Here is a 20664-nt window from a genome sequence, read left to right on the forward strand (position 1 = left end):
CTATTAATTGTTTAGAGAGAATATGCATACAACTGGACACACATAGTAATATTGAACAAAATCGTTTTTAATAACGGAATAAGAAAGATATAGTATCAGACTATTCAAACGAAATAGTTGTCATTTGAACAATAATTCTTAATTTTAACATTAATCGAACCAAAAGATATTTATTTATAGTATCACTGATTTTTGAAGAACACATTTCTCTGTCACCATCCTGAAGTAGCCGCCATCTTTGCTCATTTCTAGCAGACGTTTATATTCCCGTGGCATGTTATGACTGTTGTTGAATCTGTCCGGATACGTGCCATCGTAATGGTACACGAGTGGTCTGCCGTCAGGCGCTGTATCAAACGGATAGAATCCGTACAGAGAGATCCTATCACATTTAGGTAACGCTACAGTGTATAGGTATAACCCGGACGACGGACTGCCTTTCATCTTCCAGAATCTAAAATAACAATATCCGTAAATTAAAAACATATTATCAATAATTTAAAATCAATATTTTGAAAATAAAAACCAATGGTAACCAGTTTTAATGATTAATTTATCGTACACTCCATAGATGATGCGTGAGCGTAGTAGGCGTAAACGTGCGTACATTTTTATAGCAACGCAAGTAAATAGTCCAATCACAAGTTCGTATAAAGCGTCGCTTGTAATTGGTCAAATGTTTTGAGACTTCTTTTTATTGATAATTCTCACCTTTTAACCTGCGTCATCATTCGCTTGAATGGGTAAGCAACTAAGATGCCTAGATTGTTTTGTTTCAGATAATTAACAAATGTCAAATGGTCTCTAATTGATATATATGCAAGTTTCGAGAACCAGAGTACGGCATGTGGGAACTGTTGAAATCTGGCTACTTGGTAAAATGGCTGACATGACTTAATTCCACTCCGAATACAATGCAGAAGTTCTTTTGTCTCATGGTAATTAATACTCATCACGTTTGTTTTATTTCCAACATCTTTTATAAATTCTGTTATTGAAGCTAAGTTTGATCTCATCACAAAATCATGTGCGTCAATTTCAGCGCCACATCCACTGTTCAGCAGAATGCCGCTGTTACCAACTACTGCGCATGTGCGATGAGGAGGGATTGTTTTGCCGCCTTTTCTAAGTCGAGACTTAACACTAAGTTGTCGACTGGGCTTCTTTTTGCCGCCAAACCTTGTCATGTTGTACCTCTTGTTGCTATGAATCTCCGTAAGCCGATTTACTTTACTCCTTGTTTTGGGATTTTCCATTTGATTATCTGGTATCAGCACATTTGACGAAAACCCTGCCTTCGTTGCCATAAATCTGTAAACAAATAAAAACTCAATATATTGTGTCGTCGGACATTATAGGTTGATAATTAATATCTAGTGGCTGGTGAAGCTTGGATAATATGACCTTAAAAGAGAAACCAGTGGATAAAGAAGGGATGAATTTAGACTCACCTCAACTTCAAAACGTTTCTTAAATTGATAGTTGTATTAAAGTCGTCATCAAGTAGTTGTTTAATTGCTTCGACAATGACAGCGTGTTCTCCAAGTCTGTCAACAACACAGAATTGTACGAGTGATTGCAATACATTTAAAAGAATAAACTTGGCCGCTACTTGTTGTAAAGCTCTGCACTAAGTTTGACAAAACAGTGTAATAAGCCCAATGGTAGTGATATTACATCATCATATCCATATATGGGCACATCACGTTTTTTTGTCAAAAATAATTTTGATAATGTAGACATCAATAACATGGCAAACTATGGATAATTTTAAGGTTTTATCCTTAATAATTAATATTAATAATATTCCTTTCAGACAGATAAATCTCTAGAGGTATTCTTATTATTATAAACATAATTTAAATTCACTTACTCGGTTATTTTTTCTGTTGGTCGGTCTTGCTTGACAGCAGAAAACTTTGTCCTGTACATGGTCATGTTGCCGTAGCGATCAGTCCAATATGATAGCGCCATTAGCGCCACAAACGAAAAACATAATACTAACATCAACGGTATAGTAAACCTACGAAGGGAAGGAGGCACATTGATACATTAATACATCTGTTTTTGTTATTATTACTGTCTCCTAAGAAATTACTACATAGTAGAATCCCCGCCTTACGCTTGCTTCCCACTTGGACGCAATGCAAGGACGTAAGCGTAACGTAAGCGATTTGACCAATCACAAGCGATGGATAATTCGAATTGTCACTTGTCATTGGTCAACTCGCTTGCGTTGCGTCTACGTCCTTCCTTGCATTGCATCTCTAGTGGGAATCAAGCTTTATTGAGGAAACACTTTCGTGTGAAACGAACGTGAGACAAAATTTATTTTAAGGCCAACCCCTAGGCCTAGTCAGGGGACACCCAATTAAAAGGTAACCTCCATTGGGTCCCCGAAGGTATGATCTTAATATGGGTTGCGTATATCGCTAAGCTAAGTTTATGCTAAGTCAATAGAACACCTTCTTTCTCCGTATTTCTAGTCTAGTCTAGTAGGCCTAATTATAGCATTCGAATTAAACTATTTTTAAGATGTTTACCCTACCTTTGATTAAGCATCGTTGAGTTATTTTGTTTTTCTTTTCTTTTTTGCTTTTTTCTCAAGAAGATGGTTGTTGTTTTCGGTTAGAAGTATTACGCATATTGGACACACAGGTGGAACACATCGTTCAGCTATTTCAGTCAATCCCATACAAACATTTCAGCATAGATCGTTTAGACAGAATCACAATAGCTTTTGTGACTGTCTTCAACAAAACTTTTACGCGAATCAAAAGCGTCTATTTATCCGCATCCGATACGCCTAGTGGCAAAAAGTTCTAAACAATTCTGCGCATTTAATCTGAAGATAGTTTTCTGTATAAACTACAGGCGTTCACATGCGACACTTTTGGTGGAGAAGTGTGCGCATTACAAATCTTTATTATTATTTTGATCATATACACAGTACAGTTTCCTTCTTTCGTATATTTTATTATCTCGAATAGCATGGGAGGTGATGGGAGGCCGGCGGGGGATCAGGGATGGGGAAGGTGCGCGCATCAACAGGCTGGGGAAGATGCGCGCATCAACAGGCTAGGGTAAGGCCACAAACAAACAATACGTCATGAAAAGCATGGGTCCTTTCCTAAAAACAGGGTCAAGCAACTTTTTGTTACTGCGCACCCCAACTAATAAGGTGTGCGCATCATATATTTGATGTTTACTTTACCGCTTGACAACAATGTTATCGGCTAACTAGGTTAATAGTAATAGAGATATGTACGGAGTCCAATCACAATCTACTATTTGTATTGTTTCTCAACCAACACTCTGTGGTTCTAATCTAGGACACTATTTATAAACTGCATTCAGTATTTCATCACAATTAAAGCTAGTTTCCCACTAAGACGCAACGCAGGTGATTTGGACCAATCACACGCGAAAAATTACTTGCGTTGAGTTACGCCACGTCATTGGGTCGTGATTGGTCAAATTACTTGCGTTGCGTTACGCCACGTCATTGGGTCGTGATTGGTCAAAATTATTTACGTTGCCTTACGCCACGTCATTGGGTCGTGATTGGTTAAATTATTTACGTTGCGTTACGAAGCGGAGGTCCAATAGCTTGTATAGAGAGGTCCCATTGCCATGTTTCTACACACTCAGCACACCAACTTTTTTTGTTAGCTAATACCCTGAGACAAAATAATCACGAGGTGTGCCGTTGCAAATTTACTGCGGTCACCTTGAAATCCAAGATGGCGTCCAAAATGGCCGCCATTTTATAGTGATGCACTTTATTGTCCATAACTTAATAAATATTTGATGTATTTTGTTGAAAATAAGGTTGATTAATAGCTATTTACATTATCTATTCAATAAAATAATTTTATTTTAACTTTACTGTAATGAAATAACCTTTTTTAAGCAAAAATATAGAATTTTAGCAAAAAAAATCAGAAAAATGTGTGATATACCATATTTATTATGTTAATTAAGGCAAGAAGCCATAATTATTTTTTTTTCAGATATGCACAAAAACTGACCCACTATATACTAGAAATAATGTGTAAACTACATGTGTTTGTGAAAAGGCAAACATAAGTTATTAACGATTAAGTTTGGGTACTTGTAGCAGGGATTTAATAATGTTTAGTAAAATTTTGAAGTTGAGGGCACTATTTAAGTAAGTGACAGGTACTCTATTTTCGGTTGTAACTCATTAAATACTTAAAGATGTATTGTCCCTTTGACTAATTCCAAAAAAATAAAAAATAACAGATTTCGAAAAAAGGTGGGTCATTTTGAAGTATCATAATAGTTATTAACTATCACCAAAAATTTGTCGAAAAAAAAATCATTTAACTGAAATACAGACGTTTTTTAAAGTCAAAGTTTTTGATCAAAACATACCCCATAATGAAACGCGCTTGTTTGGCTACTCTGTATGCATAATCATAAAACTTCCTCATGATCTGTGTGAAAATACCTTCTCAACCGTGACGAGTTGTAAACAATCCTAATTAGCATATGCATAATGCGTACTCGTGGTTTGAAATCTTTGTTTACTTTCGCTCGCGACGATTTTCCAGACGAAATGTAAACAAACTAATTTACCTGTTAATTACGTAAACTTGTTGCTTTTGGCTCGAATTTTCGACTTAAAGTGAATAACTTTAATATTACTTTGATATTGCCAATTTAAATTTAGAATATTTTGACCTTCATTTTTTTGTGTTTCAAGGGACAATACATCTTTAACCGATTATGATGAAAATAGATTTATTTTATAGATAATTAAACCTTCTTCCTTATTAATTATTTAATAGTCATGTTAGATAATAAATACATATGAAAAATGTATTATTTGTGTAAATCTAATTAAAACTATATCTTTTTATGAGCTAAAAAGAAATAGTTTAACCTGCAGGATTTGATTTTTTTTTACATTTATATCTGGAACATCATTGATACACAAATGATCAATACATTTATACCTGGAACATCATTGATTCGCATTACACAAGTGTTTAGTACATTTATATCTGGAACATCATTGATTCACATGATACACAAGTGTTTAGTACATTTATATCATATCTGGAACATCATTGATTCACATTCATATACACAGGTGTTTAGTACATTTATATCTGGAACATCATTGCTTCACATTCATATACACAGGTGTTTAGTACATTTATATATGGAACATCATTGATTCACATTCATATACACAAGTGTTTAGTACATTTATACCTGGAACATCGTTGATTCACATTCATATACACAGGTGTTTAGTACATTTATATCTGGAACATCATTGCTTCACATTCATATACACAGATGGTCAATACATTTATACCTGGAACATCGTTGATTCACATTCATATACACAATTGTTTAGTACATTTATACCTGGAACATTGTTGATTCACATTCATATACACAAGTGTTTAGTACATTTATACCTGGAACATCGTTGATTCACATTCATATACACAATTGTTTAGTACATTTATACCTGGAACATCGTTGATTCACATTCATATACACAAGTGTTTAGTACATTTATATCTGGAACATCGTTGATTCACATTCATATACACAAGTGTTTAGTACATTTATACCTGGAACATCATTGATTCACATTCATATACACAAGTGTTTAGTACATTTATACCTGGAACATCGTTGATTCACACTCATATACACAAATGTTTAGTACATTTATACCTGGAACATCATTGATTCGCATTCATATACACAGGTGTTTAGTACATTTATATATGGAACATCATTGATTCACATTCATATACACAAGTGTTTAGTACATTTATACCTGGAACATCGTTGATTCACATTCATATACACAGGTGTTTAGTACATTTATATCTGGAACATCATTGCTTCACATTCATATACACAGGTGTTTAGTACATTTATATATGGAACATCATTGATTCACATTCATATACACAAGTGTTTAGTACATTTATACCTGGAACATCGTTGATTCACATTCATATACACAGGTGTTTAGTACATTTATATCTGGAACATCATTGCTTCACATTCATATATACAAATGAATGGTTACAGATCATACCATCTCAATCCATATCACTATCTTCCAATAAGTCTAAATCTTCGTCAGTTTCAATATCATCATTGTTTTCAGTGACTAGTTTGGACATGTTAATGCATAGTTCAGAACAGGTACATATTCCAGTGCAGTGTAAATTGCTTTTATAACACCGGCACCAACTGTACATTCCATAATATTATACAATCATTCAAGTTAAAACATTGTTTTCAAGAGGCCGATTAGTTTTTTGAAATGATTCAGTCTCATAAGGAATTTCATGTATGAAGCAATAATGTTACATGTTTTCTACCTACTAGTAGGGCCTACATACTACAGTAGGCCTATATGTAAATTTACATGGTTGCTAGGCAAAACGAAAAAATGTAAAATGTGCAAATTTCATATTATTATGCTAATTGATTGTTAAATATTAATTGTACCTATTGTAAAGACAAATTCTCAAAACACACATTTCATCTGTTGCAATCACACTAATTCTAGATACGTATTATGCCTATAATGTTGCTTATACTAATACGCATGTTTAGCGTTTTTTTATCATTTTCGACCTCATTTAATAATTTTATTTCATTATGGTATTTTCAATATTAATCAGTATCATATTTGGAAATGCTAAAACAAAAAAACAAAAAACATTTATCTCAACGGATAATTCTATAATTCATATACTGTAGCATGCATTTATTGGGAATGAACTGTATACTTTGCCTATTACTGTTAGCTAGGCCTCCTGATTAGTCTACCGTAACGCTATCCCATAATGATATGTAATAGTACATTCAACATTAATTTGAACCTAAAGTTTTCAATGCGGACCTCAAAACTACCAAACACATTATTTTGGATGGAAAAGATGATGTATTTACACATCAACCCTAACTATAGCAATATTTGAACAGCGCGCCTAATCGGTTGCTATGCTTGTCTAGGCGTGTCTAGGCTTGTCTAGTCCTTGAACATATCAGTTAGTATATACTTGTATGTCCGATGTAGGGCCTAGGCCATTGTAAAGCCTAATAAAAAAAGAACTAATGAACAAATAATATTAGCAACAAAGAAACATTGTTAAAAGTTGGTATTGAGAGCATATATTACTAATTTTTTGTTCGTAATATTGAAAAAAAAGACTTACAAGTACTTTTGGGGAGTATTCTTACATCATTGCAGATCCAGTCTCTAGCATTGTTGGCAATCAACTTTTAGCCAATCAAAATCCTGCATTTCCGTCAGCAATAAGTAGGCAATGATTCCAATTGCATAGGTCATATTTGATTGAATATAACTAATTGCAAATGTGATTTGAGTTGATTTTAAGCAATTTAAATTATTTAGATGTTTATATTTGTTAATGAATGACAAGACATACATTGTTTTTATAAACATGTAATAGTTAATTAACATAATTCATAAAAAGATATAGTTTTAATTAGATTTACACAAATAATACATTTTTCATGTATTTATTATCTAACATGACTATTAAATAATTAATAAGGAAGAAGGTTTAATTATCTATAAAATAAATCTATTTTCATCATAATCGGTTAAGTATTTAATGAGTTACAACCGAAAATAGAGTACCCGTCACTTACTTAAATAGCGCCCTCAACTTAATTTTACTAAACATTATTAAATCCCTACTACCAAACTTAATCGTTAATAACTTATGTTTGCCCTTTCACAAACACATGTAGTTTACACATTATTTCTAGTATATAGTGGGTCAGTTTTGGTGCATATCTGAAAAAAAAAATAATTATGGCTTCTTGCCTTAATTAACATAATAAATATGGTATATCACACATTTTTCTGATTTTTTTGCTAAAATTCTATATTTTTGCTTAAAAAAGGTTATTTCATTACAGTAAAGTTAAAATAAAATTATTTTATTGAATAGATAATGTAAATAGCTATTAATCAACCTTATTTTCAACAAAATACATCAAATATTTATTAAGTTATGGACAATAAAGTGCATCACTATAAAATGGCGGCCATTTTGGACGCCATCTTGGATTTCAAGGTGACCGCAGTAAATTTGCAACGGCACACCTCGTGATTATTTTGTCTCAGGGTATTAGCTAACAAAAAAAGTTGGTGTGCTGAGTGTGTAGAAACATGGCAATGGGACATGTTAACGAAGCATCATTTTGGCACTTGGACCTCCGCTTAGCTGAATTTTTCAAGATAGGTCCCCAATGTTGTCTGGAACAACATACTAAAAGTCCCCGGGTTTCCCCGTTGTGCTTCAACCTGATTGGGCCATTTTTCAAAATGGCGGCCATCTTAACATTATTTACCATATTTTGACAACCAGTAGGTGTAAGTAAACAATTTTGGTGTCAAAATACTCAGAAGACCAATATTTATATTCACTGTAATGGAGAATTTTTTTAAAAAATGACCGGAAATGCCTGTTTTGACCTTTGACCATAAATTTGGATTATCTCAATATCTCATCAACGACTGGCCGTAGAGAGTTCAAAATTGTCCCAAATTATTCGGAATGCCCAACTTTCTATTCACTCTAATGAAAGAAAAATACTAAATTCCTTTAGAAATCTTCTATTCTGACCTTTGAACTATTGACCTAAGCATATTTTAATTTTATAGACATCTTGGTGATCGATAGGAGTACATAAGCGAAATTGGTGTCAAAATACTCCGAAGACCCACATTTATATTCACTATAATGGAAAAGTTTTTAAAAAAATGACCGGAAATGCATGTTTTGAACTTTGATCCTAAATTTGGATTATCTCAATATCTCATCAACGACTGGCCGTAGAGACTTCAAATTATTCGGAATGCCCAACTTTCTATTTACTTTTATGAAAGAAAAATACCAAAAACCTTTAGAAACCTTCGATTTTGACCTTTGAACTATTGACGTAGGTATATTTATTTTTCAAGACATCTTGGTGATCGATAGGATACGAAATTTGTTTCAAAATTTATAACTTTGACCCTAAATTTGGGTTATCTCAATACCGCATCAACTGCTGGCCGTAGAGACTTCAAAATTGTCCTAAATTAAGCAGTGTGCCCAACTCTCTAAACACTGTAGTTAAAGAAAAATACTAAAAGCCTTTAGAAACCACCTATTTTGCCATTTAAACTATTGATTTGGCCAATACAGTATTTTATATCATAATTATATAGAAATCTTGGTGATCGATAGGAATACATAAGCGAATTTGTTGTCAAAATATTCCAAAACACCCATGTTTTTTTACCTTTGACTTTAATCACTACATTATAATTTAATAATTTAAGTCCCAAATAGCATGATGGACATATCATACCATTCATCATGCCATGAGATGTCAAATTTATCCGAAACAGCCCAGAAAAAATGTCCGATGGACGAATAATAATATTCATCAATATAGATATAAGGCCATAATTTCAGGTATCAAAGGGTCACAATGTGTCATTTGACAAATCACCTAAATAATAAAATACAATATGAAACTCTTACAAATCTATCAAGATGGATTATAAAGAAATTGTCACTGTAAAGTTGTTATGGTCTTCAACAGATGCCCTTATTTTATTAACCATCATATAGTCCTGAAGTATTTTCGATTTTTAGAGAATTTTGATTAGAAAAAAAAACAGAGAAAAATGTTCACATCTTAAAGATAAATGCAATAATTCTTTTAAAATTAAATTGCATCATATCAGATAAGAATCGGAGGTATGACTAGAGCCTAAAATTTATGTCAACTTAAATTTAACTTTTTGCATCTAAGCCCTCCCTCTGGAGAGCACGGGCTATTGTCGGTTTATACAGACGCTAGGCACGAAATAGACTAATTCTCATTAAAATGTAATGATTAAGGTCAAAGGTCAAAACACTTTCAATCGCATTTAGTACATTATTTCTATAAGAAAACATGGGTGTTTTGGAGTATTTTGACACCAAATTCCCTTATGTATTCCTATCGATCACCAAGATTTCTATACAATTTTGGTATAAAATATGACCAGATCAAGGGTTCAAAGGTCAAAATAGAAGGTTTCTAAAGGAATTTGGTATTTTTCTTTCATTAAAGTGAATAGAAAGTTGGGCATTCTGAATAATTTGGGACAACTTTGAAGTCTCTAGGGCCAGTCGTTGATGAGATATTAAGATAATCCAAATTTATGGTCAAAGGTCAAAACAGGCATTTCCGACCATTTTTTGTTAAACTTTTCCATTACAGTGAATATAAATGTGGGTCTTCTGAGTATTTTGACACCAATTTCGCTTGTGTACTCCTATCGATCACCAAGATGTCTATAAAATTAAAATATGTCTAGGTCAATAGTTCAAAGGTCAAAATAGAAGGTTTCTAAGGGAATTTGGTATTTTTCTTTCATTAAAGTGAATAGAAAGTTGGGCATTCTGAATAATTTGGGACAATTTTGAACTCTCTACGGCCAGTCGTTGATGAGATATTGAGATAATCCAAATTTATGGTCAAAGGTCAAAACAGGCATTTCCGGTCATTTTTTTAAAAAATTCTCCATTACAGTGAATATAAATATTGGTCTTCTGAGTATTTTGACACCAAGATTGTTTACTTACACCTACTGGTTGTCAACATATGGTAAATAATTTTAAGATGGCCGCCATTTTGAAAAATGGCCCAATCGGGTTGAAGCACAACGGGGAAACCCGGGGACTTTTAGTATGTTGTTTCAGACAACATTAGGGACCTATCCTGAAAAATTCAGCTTTAGCATATTTATTTCTACCTCAAAGTCTAATACTCCTGGACTATAATATCGGTACACAAATTAAGGCAAGTAGCCTATTTAAAATGAATTTTCATGTTACTACAATACTTGACAGTCGTGTCGTCCACTTTAATATTCTTTTTTCTTTTTCACTTTATACATAAATAAATGTTAATGATCATTGACATTATAACCCGAAATAGAGTATTTGAACATTCAATAAAATAATATAATTAATGTTTATTTAACAAAATATGTCGAAACTAAACGTTAGGAAAAAAGCAGAATGAATTGGTAATTCCTTTAAAAAAGAAAAGGAGTAATAAATGTCAATAGAAATTAAAATGTTCTTCATGTACATCGTCTGCAACAGGTACAACCGGGTTATCTGCTACTGACATAACTGGCATCAGAAAAGTTTGTTTCTAAATTGAGAATTCGCTGATGCAATGAAATTAAGGAATTTCCAATCTAGCAAGATTGAAGTATTGTTTTTCTGTTTATGTTGCCGTAAACAACGTAAGGAATAGTCTAAAACAATATGGTAGTGGTAGGCTGGTTAAACCTGTTGTTTGGTACGTGGTACTGGTTGCATCGTTGCTGCTGCTGAAGGTGTACCTTCATATGTTTAGACAAATGATCTGATCTAGAAAAACGTTTATCACAAACACTACAACAGTACGGTTTAATCCCAGAATGAGATCGTTTGTGTCGTGCTAATTCGTCAGATCTTGAAAACCGCCATTTACATCCCTCCCAAGTACACACAAACGGCTTCTCACCAGTGTGACGTCGAAGATGTGCTTTTAAGTGCGAACTCTTCGAGTAAGTTTTGTCACAATTTTGGTACGGACATTTATGAATTTTCAGCTCATCTGGTGTTTTCTTGCGAACTTTTTTTGATTGATCTTGTAAAAGTGCAGGATAGTATAGCTTATGTTGCTGGTGAGAAGTTGCATGAGGAGCAGTTAGCATCTGAGATGCTATTGGTACGTGAGTTATTCGAACTCCAGACGGTGGCAACACTCTAGAAGTATAGTTATGACTAGTTCCATTGTTATTATTTATTAATAATTCAAGTTGTTTGGTTATTGTATTACTGGGAGTGATATTGTTCTCTTGCGATTGTTGCAGAAAAGTTTCAACTGGTGGTGCACTTAGAGAAAACGTATTTTGGATTTTGATGTCCGTTTGTTGAATTTCTTCATGTACATCGTCTGCAACAGGTACAACCGGGTTATCTGCTACTTTCTGCTGATGTTGCTGAGCCGTATATTTCAGTCTTTCTTTGCCATACGTCTCTTCGAACGTTGGCAGACCTGCAGGCTGCTGGTAGATTGAGATCTGATTCAACGGTAAACATTCTGCCGTCGATGACGTGGTATCAATATTCGATGATACACTCTGCTTGTGAAGAGAATCTGCTAACTCGTTAGAAAACAAATAATCTATAAATAAATCATCATCTTTATTGAAAGCATCATTAGAAAAACTTGCAATACTTCTTGATGATGAACTAGTGCTGTCAGAATCGTCTCCAGAAGAATTTAATCTCTGCAGCGTAAACTGCTCTCGTTCTAAGCTGGAAATTGTTCGCAAAAGGTCCACCATTTTCGACGGTTTTAATCAGGAATTGGACCGAGAGTAAAGCCGTACATGCATGCACGCTACAGACTGTTAAAGGTCCGGTGATAAAATGACAAACTTTGGAATTTGTGGCCTTTATTTGGTAGATAGTATCAGTCCTGATTTGTAGTTCAAACATGTTGTGTGTTTACCGTGCATCTAAACATTGACACATCCCAGGTAAGCGCTCACAGAAGCACAGGAGGTACAATCAATCTGTTAGCACATTACTATCGTTACCGATATCGCAGTGATAGCATGCTTCCGACAAACAATAGTGTCGATATATAATCTGGTCATTTATTACATTATCAGTAAACTGTGTAATCGCAAAGTGTGATGTGATAGAGAAAACCTCCATTATCAAACGTTCTTGCAAAAGCAATGTTGGTATAACAACTCATTTATTATTTACTAATTATGTTGATGTTATTTACAGAGATCTCAGATCAGTCTTCGACCAACACATACTTAACATTATGTATTATGTTGATGTTATTTACAGAGATCTCAGATCAGTCTTCGACCAACACATACTTAACATTATGTATTATGTTGATGTTATTTACAGAGATCTCAGATCAGTCTTCGACCAACACATACTTAGCATTATGTATTATGTTGATGTTATTTACAGAGATCTATGATCACTCTTCGACGACTAACACATACTTAACATCATATATTATTTGCTAATAATTTATGTTATTTGTAGATATCTCACACCAGTCTTTGACTAACACGTACTTAACATTTATTATAAGTTCGTATTATTATAAGTACGCACTACAGACTTCGAGTATTACATGATCTTATGTATATTGGGTCAAAATAAAAACTACCACAGAAAGTTGTGCAGAGCCTTACGAAGATAAGCTGTAATCAACTGTACATTCGTCCTACCGAATTTAACTTATCTACGTAGCGCTTACGTTATGTACGTAGAGCTTACGTTATGTACGTAGCGTTTACGTCATGTACGTAGCGTTTACGTTATGTACGTAGCGTTGAAGTTAGTACGTTACGTTTCCAATCGCGCGATCTGTTATTGATTGTACGTTCGCGTGTAAAATGCATGTTATGTAAATCAATAAATTACTTTTAAGAAGCTGGGTAAAAACGCATATTATTTTGTTTTTATTTCAATACTCTTCCAACTCAGCAATCAAAACTCGGCGATCATAGGATGGCAAACAACCAATCTGTTATAGTAAACTTACAGCTGATTCTCGTACGGTATTATGTCTACCCTAAAGATCTGCATAACACAGATCTCCTCAACTGTATTTTTTACACATGGAAAATAAAACTGAATCTATGTTGGCTGTTGACATGACTACTTTCTAGAAGTGTTTTTGATAGGGGTGGTAGTCCAGCTATGTGCTATGATTATTTGGCGTCGTTTGAGGTCTTGTTCAGTTGTGGGCAAAGGTGTTTGCCAACTCAATTTGTAAACCCATCTCCACAATGCTGTGTCACAAATACCAGTATCTTATTTACTACAGTGATATTCTATTACGTTTTAATGAATTTAATTTTTTTCTGGATGGAATTATGATAGTAAATATCCCAAATAAAAATGGTTAAAATTTAATCTTATGAAACTTAAGTGAAATAATACTGTAACTCCTCCTCTTCTTTGTTTTGTTTTTCTTTTGATCGGTCAACTTTACGTTTCGTTTGCGGTGGTTCAGAACGGAATACAAGCTTTCTACCAGTCTATCAAAAAATAAGTTTAAATCATTATCATCGCACATCCCGTATCAGACAACAACTAAGTTGTAAGCATTACTGCATTAAGACATATACTATGCAATATACAGATAATGCCATATATGAAGATACAGTACATAGAATCAGTGGCCGTATTCACCATTCACACTAGGCAAAGAGAAACACTTACCCTTACAGTTTAAGTGAATACAATTTTAGGGAAATATTTAAATATTTATTGAGTTAAGTGAAATACTTAATATTTAAGGGAAATATCTCACTTAAGTGTGATTGGTGAATACGGCCACAGATCCTTAGATCCAACAGGTAAGCAAGGCTGTATTAAAACTTAGCCTGGGGATACAATACAGAGAATCAGATGCTGAGATCCAATGGCACCATTGGGTGAATAGGATGTCAACCACTGTACAATAACAACTTACAGATTTCTTAGGGTCAGCCTGTGCTCTCTCCAATGCCCGTCTGACTCGCTCTTCTTGGTGCAGTCTCTGAGCTTCTAACTTTTCCTCTCTCAATCTTAAACGTCTCTCTTTTTCTTTGGCCTTTTGAGGAAAAAAACCAAAATCATAGAAATAAAAAAAGTTAAAATAGTATCAAATAATCTGAAGTACCAAAAGAAAAAAGGTTTAAACTGTTAAACGGTTTCTATTAGGGGAAAAAATATATCGAATGTGAGGTACCTTTTCAGCTGCCTCTACTTTTTCTTGCGGCATCATCTCAATACTTTCAAAAAGTTCTTCCAAGCGATTTTCAATGTTGGTTAGCATCTGCAAAGTGCTGCAAAAACAAAACAAAAAATGTTTGAAAAGTTTTTAATAATAAATAAAAATAACAAACCATACATACAAGGTCTGCTTGAAAATAAACACAGAAATTGATGACTTCAAAAATCGCTCATATCTTGAAAATTAAATTGTTGCTGGCTGGCGTTATCAATCATTTTGCTCTGAGTCATCTAAAGGTCAACTCAGACAGCACCGACGAATCAAGTCGTTTCGTCGGGCCTCGCTGTACGACACAGTCTGTTTTGGCCGTTAGAGGTCTCCCTTCAGCCGTCCTTCTCACCTGATATTGGCTTCATTATCTCCTATTGTATTCCTGTAAACTTCTTCAACTTTCTTGTTTAACAATTCTAACATCTCCTCCTGTAAAATATACAATCATACTATAACATATGTTGACGGAATAATATTTTCTATACACATAATGATCAAATATAGTCCCATGGCGCCTTGGTATGAAATTTGGGGAAAATTACTCGAGCATGAGATACCCGTTCATATTGTAATAATATATTTTAAGATAACACTGTCTACTAACAAATTGTGAGTTATTTAGCCCGAGGCACCCCAAGACATCCTGGTGACATGGCATGGGAGCGGATTCAACTTCTGTTTTAAGTTTGCAAATTAACAAAGAGAACCCTGGAAAAAAACATGAATAATAGTACAAAATACGAACCTGATCTTCAGACTTGAATTCTCCAAACGAAAACATCCTATAGAAAGATATAAACTAGTTAGTAGGGAGAACAAGCATATCACAATGTCCTACAATTAATGAAAGAATTCGAATGATACAATAACAACAAAGAGACCTACTTTGATTTATGTTCCAACTCTTTTGCTTTTTCTTCTTCCCTTTCAATCGTGGATCTCAGGATGTTTATTTGTCCTTTCAGAATCTCAGTTTCCCGATCCCTATCAAACAAAACATATTTATCAAGTACTTTCACTGAGGAAGGATTAGTGTTGCCCGAAAACTTTCTTTCTGGCTGTTTTGATCATTTTGATTTAACTTTTTGCTTATTTATATCTCCATTGAGTAGTACCCAAAGTATTGTAATTTTTTTCAGTAATTTGCATTTTGATGTTAAATACACAAGGCCATAGCAGGAGGTTAAAAACAGACGAGGCAAAGATGCTTTAAATATAATTATTAATACAAAATATGATGATCTCTGCTGGGGAATTGAGGTGGGTAGTGAAAATTGGAAATTTCAAATGAGGCAAGCTCCTTGTCCGCCTTATACTAGCTACGGCCCTGATACACAGATATGTAAAACACTAAAACAGTAAGAAACATACATCTTAGTGTGTGTGCTTTGTATCGTTTGTCGTATCTCCTCTAATGACTCCTCAGTCTCCTGGCTATTCTGTATCAAAGACAAGTTTTGCTCCTCAAGCTCCTGAAATATATCCAGCAACTGCTGAGGATCCGAGAAGTACAACTCAGGTTCCTAAAAAAAGATTTGATATCGATTAGTTATCGAGTATTGGTGTTTAAAAAAACAATTATATGACACAAGTCTAATAGAAGGTATCTTTATTTATAATTATAATTTTTACTCTCTTGTAAATTTTAAAATTATAATAGGAAATGGTAGTGAATAGTTATTTCTGTTTCAAGATATTTACTAAAATGAATGAAACAATGATACACTATAAAGATGAAGATTATGTGCTTGTAATGGAGAATGGATATAAAGGTTACGGACTGACAAAAGAAAACCAAAACCAGTATTACTAATTGAAAGATGCTAGCACATAACAACCTAAAGGCGTCTTACCTCATCTGAGCTATAGTCAGAATCACTGTTCACACTTTCTGTTTCATTTATAATGGAAGACTTTCCAACAGACCTTAACAAGAAAGGATTATTATTAATTGGGTAACAAAATTGATATTGATATAAACAAAACATTTTGAAACTACAACAAAAAGGCTGATATAAGTCATTATTTCTGTGAGTTGTCTGCCTGTTAAAGTTAATGCCATAGCATGGCTTGGATATCAAAGTTTATAGGCTCAGATATAGTTTGATAAAATAAGCAAAACTATATGTACATAAAATGTTGACAATTAAATGTAACCTTTTTCCTGCGGATCCTTTCTTGATAGAGTTTCTTGAAGCACTTGACCTGATACTACCCGTCTCAACTAGATATAAACGAAATTAAAAAGAGAAGAATATTAAATTCAATTATTTTAAAAACATTTATGTATAACAGTTGATGTATAGTGACTGATTTATAGTTTTGTGTTTTTGAGATATTAAATTTAATGCAGTGGCAGATCAACTAGAAGCGCAAACATATAATTAATAATATAATAATAATAATAATTAATAGTCTGTCAGAATTGATAAGTCAAAAAGTATTTCATAATTCCATTTCAGATGTCAAAAAGCAGGGGCGAATGTAATGTATTCAATGTAAATTAAATCTAAAACCTGAAATAACATCTACCTTTTCTTTTGACAACTGATGTTTGACCTCTATCCACATGTTTCTTCTTTTTCTTCTCTTTTCTTTGCGTCTTCCTTTCATTTATCCATTCTTCTGGCGTGAGCGAATCAAGGAATTTTTTATACAACTGGTACTCCTTCAGAAGATCTTCATTCTTTGAAATCTCACTAGAATGTCCAAGATAACATATTATATAACATTTAAATGTTTTAGTATAGTTCAGTCATGTAGTTATGCTTCAGTAATCAGAGAGGGGGCGTGGGTTACATACCTTCTAATCGCCATGATTTGGGCATTAATTTTCTTGATTTCATTAACCTTTTCTAGTTTGGCTTTTGTTTCTGCTTCAGCTCTGAAAAAAAAACATGGGATACAAATGTTTGTTAAATTATTCAGTCTTGGATAAACAAGGGCAGACAAGTCTGTCTTATAATGGCCCTTTCACATTCACAAAGTTTGAAAATACTACATGCAATTCTCGGATAAGGACTACAAACGGAACCGTAGGTCCAGTGTACACAATTATAACCTGTGTGTACTTTAAAGAACCCAGTTCATCATTCAAGACAAGTAGGGGGTTACCCCGGTGAGCTGGTTCACAAAAAAGCTCCTGTTTCAGGGGGATTACCCTCTATCTGATATGACAGTGATTAATTTACTATTGGTAATCTTTCGCCACATATGCCTAAAGACAAAATAAATAAACACAATGCAGTACATCTTTAAAACCCACATACTCACACTTTGATAGCCTCAACAGAGTTTTTATCATTTTCCTTTAGGAATTCATCAAACATGGCCGCATCCTCCTCCAGGTATTGTTCCGCTAATTCCAACTTTCGTTCTTCAGCTTGAGCTATCTCTTCTAATTTGCGCATCTCGTCACGTTTAACGCCCAACGAGTACTGGACCAGGAACATCTCACGTTTCTTGGCAATGTAGTCCGTCAAACTCTCTTTCTCAACATGGCGGTCTAAAAGTTATCAAAAAGAAAGTCAACACATTTTCATTTTAACTCATTTTTTTTTCTGTTTTCTTTTATGTGACAAAATAATGTGATGTGCCCATATATGGAGATGATGATGTCATATCACTACCATATTTGGGTATATCACACTAGTTGTTTGATAGTGAATACAGAGCTTAACAGCTGGTCATCTTACCTCGGGTGACAGCTAGTGTATAGGTAGGGTCATCTTTGACTGCTACAGCCTTATCGTCACCTTCTGCATTTTCATCCTCACTTAGTCCATCATCTTCAGCTACAGGATTTCTCATTGAAGATGTTTTAGCATTAATGCGTGAGGCATACGTCGTCTTCTCATGCACTTTCAACCCTCTCTGGTGCACCCTTTCCTATATTCAAATTGTATAAGAGTTTGTTTTAATAATGTGATATTTTGTACACTATTATAGTTTAGAGAAAATGTTGATATATACTGTACTACAATTTTTCGGTTTCATTAACAATCAATTATCACATTATAACACATTAAGAGAATAATGCATTGTGAGCCATGCATAAAAATCATATTTCAAATGTATTAATTATTTTAACATAGAATCACTCACTGCTTTTTTCCGTTGCCTTTCTTTGTCTCTTAGCATGAAGATGTCATTTTCACGAGGCATTGCAAAAGGGTTGTGATTGGGCGGCAGATCTTCAGCACCTGTAAACATCATTGACATAAAATTATTATTTTTAAAAATTGAAGAATTTATATTAAAAAACCCAGTGATGTAAATACCGTCTAGAAATCGCGGCGGGTGCTGTATATACTGGAGAGTGATGGTGTAATGGTAATATCGGACTAGCATGTGATAGGCATGGGTTCGAGGTTATCTGTACCATACTAATTGCATCCTTAGGCAAGATGCTTTACTCTCATTGCCTCATCCTTCGGATGGGATGTAAAGCTGTTGGTCCCGTGTACTTAACAGTGCACGTTAAAGAACTTGGTACACTATTCGAAAAGAGTAGGGGATCGTCTCCCGGTGTGCTGATCTGGTAGGCGCTGCACTGCTGGCTGCCGTGGGTCCGTGGAGGGCCTAATCCAAATTTTCTCAGTTTCCAGTTAAGCTTGAGGACAAATATAAATACCTTTACCTTTTACTATACTGCTATTAATACTTACGAATGAGTGCAGAGCTTGTTTCAGATTGTATAGACTGTGGAAATGTTACACGACCTGATTGGCGCGACATACTTTCAGCTCCTAAAAGTAACAAACAATAATCATGAATGCAATACAAATTGTACATACACTCTACACACGGAATAAGATCACTTATTATAATATTTCCGATTTAATATCAAAGGAATTTTTTTTAATGATTTTGAGGGTCCACTTACGAGATTTTTTGTCGCCTGAAACTATTGAGTGAGGAGATCCAGTCTCTGCTCTTGATACTACTCCCGACATTTTACACTTTTTTATCTAGAAAAAAAAATTAAATCATGAACTGGCCCTCCTCCTAGGCACATTTATTTATGTATAAAACAAATAACATAGCCTATGCCATGGCTATGCTATGCCTACAGCATAGGGCCTACATCCATAGTCTCATTTGTCATCATACTAGGCCTACTACTAGGCTAGTAGTAAAGGCGGCCCAAGATAGATAGGTCAAGGTCTAATAATATTAATAATATTTATTATTAGGCCTAGCCTAGTTAGAGGCTAGGCCCCTAACTAGGCCTAGGCCTAGTACTAAAATAATAAATATTAATAAAAGTTTATTTTATTTCACTAAGTGTTAAATAATAATAATAATAATAAAATTCTAAGCATACTTAGCCTAGGCCTACCACCAGGTCCAACACAGCCAGCAGGCCGGGCAGGCCAGGCAGCGAGCCGTACGGCCTCCCTTTCTGATAATGAGGTTAGGGCCTAGCTAAAACGGGCAAACGAACCGTCCTAGCCTAATGTATTTGAAAATGACATGGTAGATTAAATAGTAATTAAGTATATATCACCAGCAGACCACTGGCAGGCCTCTTACCGGATTTATTACCGTAAATAAAAAGTAAAGAAGGAAAGTTGTTAACAGACAAGTTTACCGCAGCGGCAGCAGAGCATTTTGTTGCTTTGGAAACGATTATTTATAGAGAGCAGTTCAGATATGAGGAGTACGGGAACCAGTGAACTAAACTACCAATAGAGGGGGTAGTGCTGTTTTTTGCTGCTATCGAATGGTTGAAAATCAAATTTTGTTATTTTACCTTACTAAATTAAT

At 34.2% G+C, this 20664-nt stretch overlaps 3 protein-coding genes across 5 annotated transcripts; all 3 read right to left on the minus strand.

The window, feature by feature from the left end:
* Positions 1–46: 46 nt before the first annotated feature.
* LOC144855784 (CMP-N-acetylneuraminate-poly-alpha-2,8-sialyltransferase-like) lies at positions 47–2705 on the minus strand. Its single transcript, XM_078713709.1, has 5 exons — positions 2549–2705; positions 1874–2023; positions 1452–1547; positions 712–1311; positions 47–454 (listed from the first exon to the last, which is right to left on the minus strand). The coding sequence occupies exons 1-5, from the start codon at positions 2560–2562 to the stop codon at positions 175–177; spliced, it is 1140 nt and encodes a 379-aa protein (XP_078569835.1). The 5' UTR covers positions 2563–2705; the 3' UTR covers positions 47–174.
* An 8516-nt stretch (positions 2706–11221) lies between these two features.
* Positions 11222–12945, minus strand: LOC144855577 (uncharacterized). Its single transcript, XM_078713476.1, has one exon. It carries the CDS (start codon positions 12428–12430, stop codon positions 11351–11353), a length of 1080 nt encoding a protein of 359 aa, XP_078569602.1. The 5' UTR covers positions 12431–12945; the 3' UTR covers positions 11222–11350.
* Positions 12946–13546: 601 nt separating this feature from the next.
* LOC144855574 (cilia- and flagella-associated protein 100-like) lies at positions 13547–20555 on the minus strand. 3 transcript variants are annotated; one of them, XM_078713474.1, is made up of 17 exons: positions 20489–20505; positions 19781–19865; positions 19563–19643; positions 19000–19097; positions 18591–18783; positions 18169–18400; positions 17699–17779; positions 17428–17594; positions 17053–17119; positions 16749–16821; positions 16267–16418; positions 15781–15879; positions 15641–15677; positions 15245–15324; positions 14860–14956; positions 14602–14721; positions 13547–14164 (listed from the first exon to the last, which is right to left on the minus strand). In XM_078713474.1, exons 2-17 carry the CDS (start codon positions 19848–19850, stop codon positions 14051–14053), a joined length of 1761 nt encoding a protein of 586 aa, XP_078569600.1. In that variant the 5' UTR covers positions 19851–19865; positions 20489–20505; the 3' UTR covers positions 13547–14050. The 3 variants fall into 3 exon arrangements, with proteins under 3 accessions (XP_078569600.1, XP_078569599.1, XP_078569598.1); XM_078713473.1 differs by having other exon boundaries at positions 20443–20502; XM_078713472.1 differs by having other exon boundaries at positions 13549–14164; positions 20431–20555.
* Positions 20556–20664: the final 109 nt, after the last annotated feature.

This window comes from Antedon bifida, chromosome 11, assembly GCF_963402885.1.
Source record: "Antedon bifida chromosome 11, ecAntBifi1.1, whole genome shotgun sequence".
Taxonomy (NCBI): Eukaryota; Metazoa; Echinodermata; class Crinoidea; order Comatulida; family Antedonidae; genus Antedon; species Antedon bifida.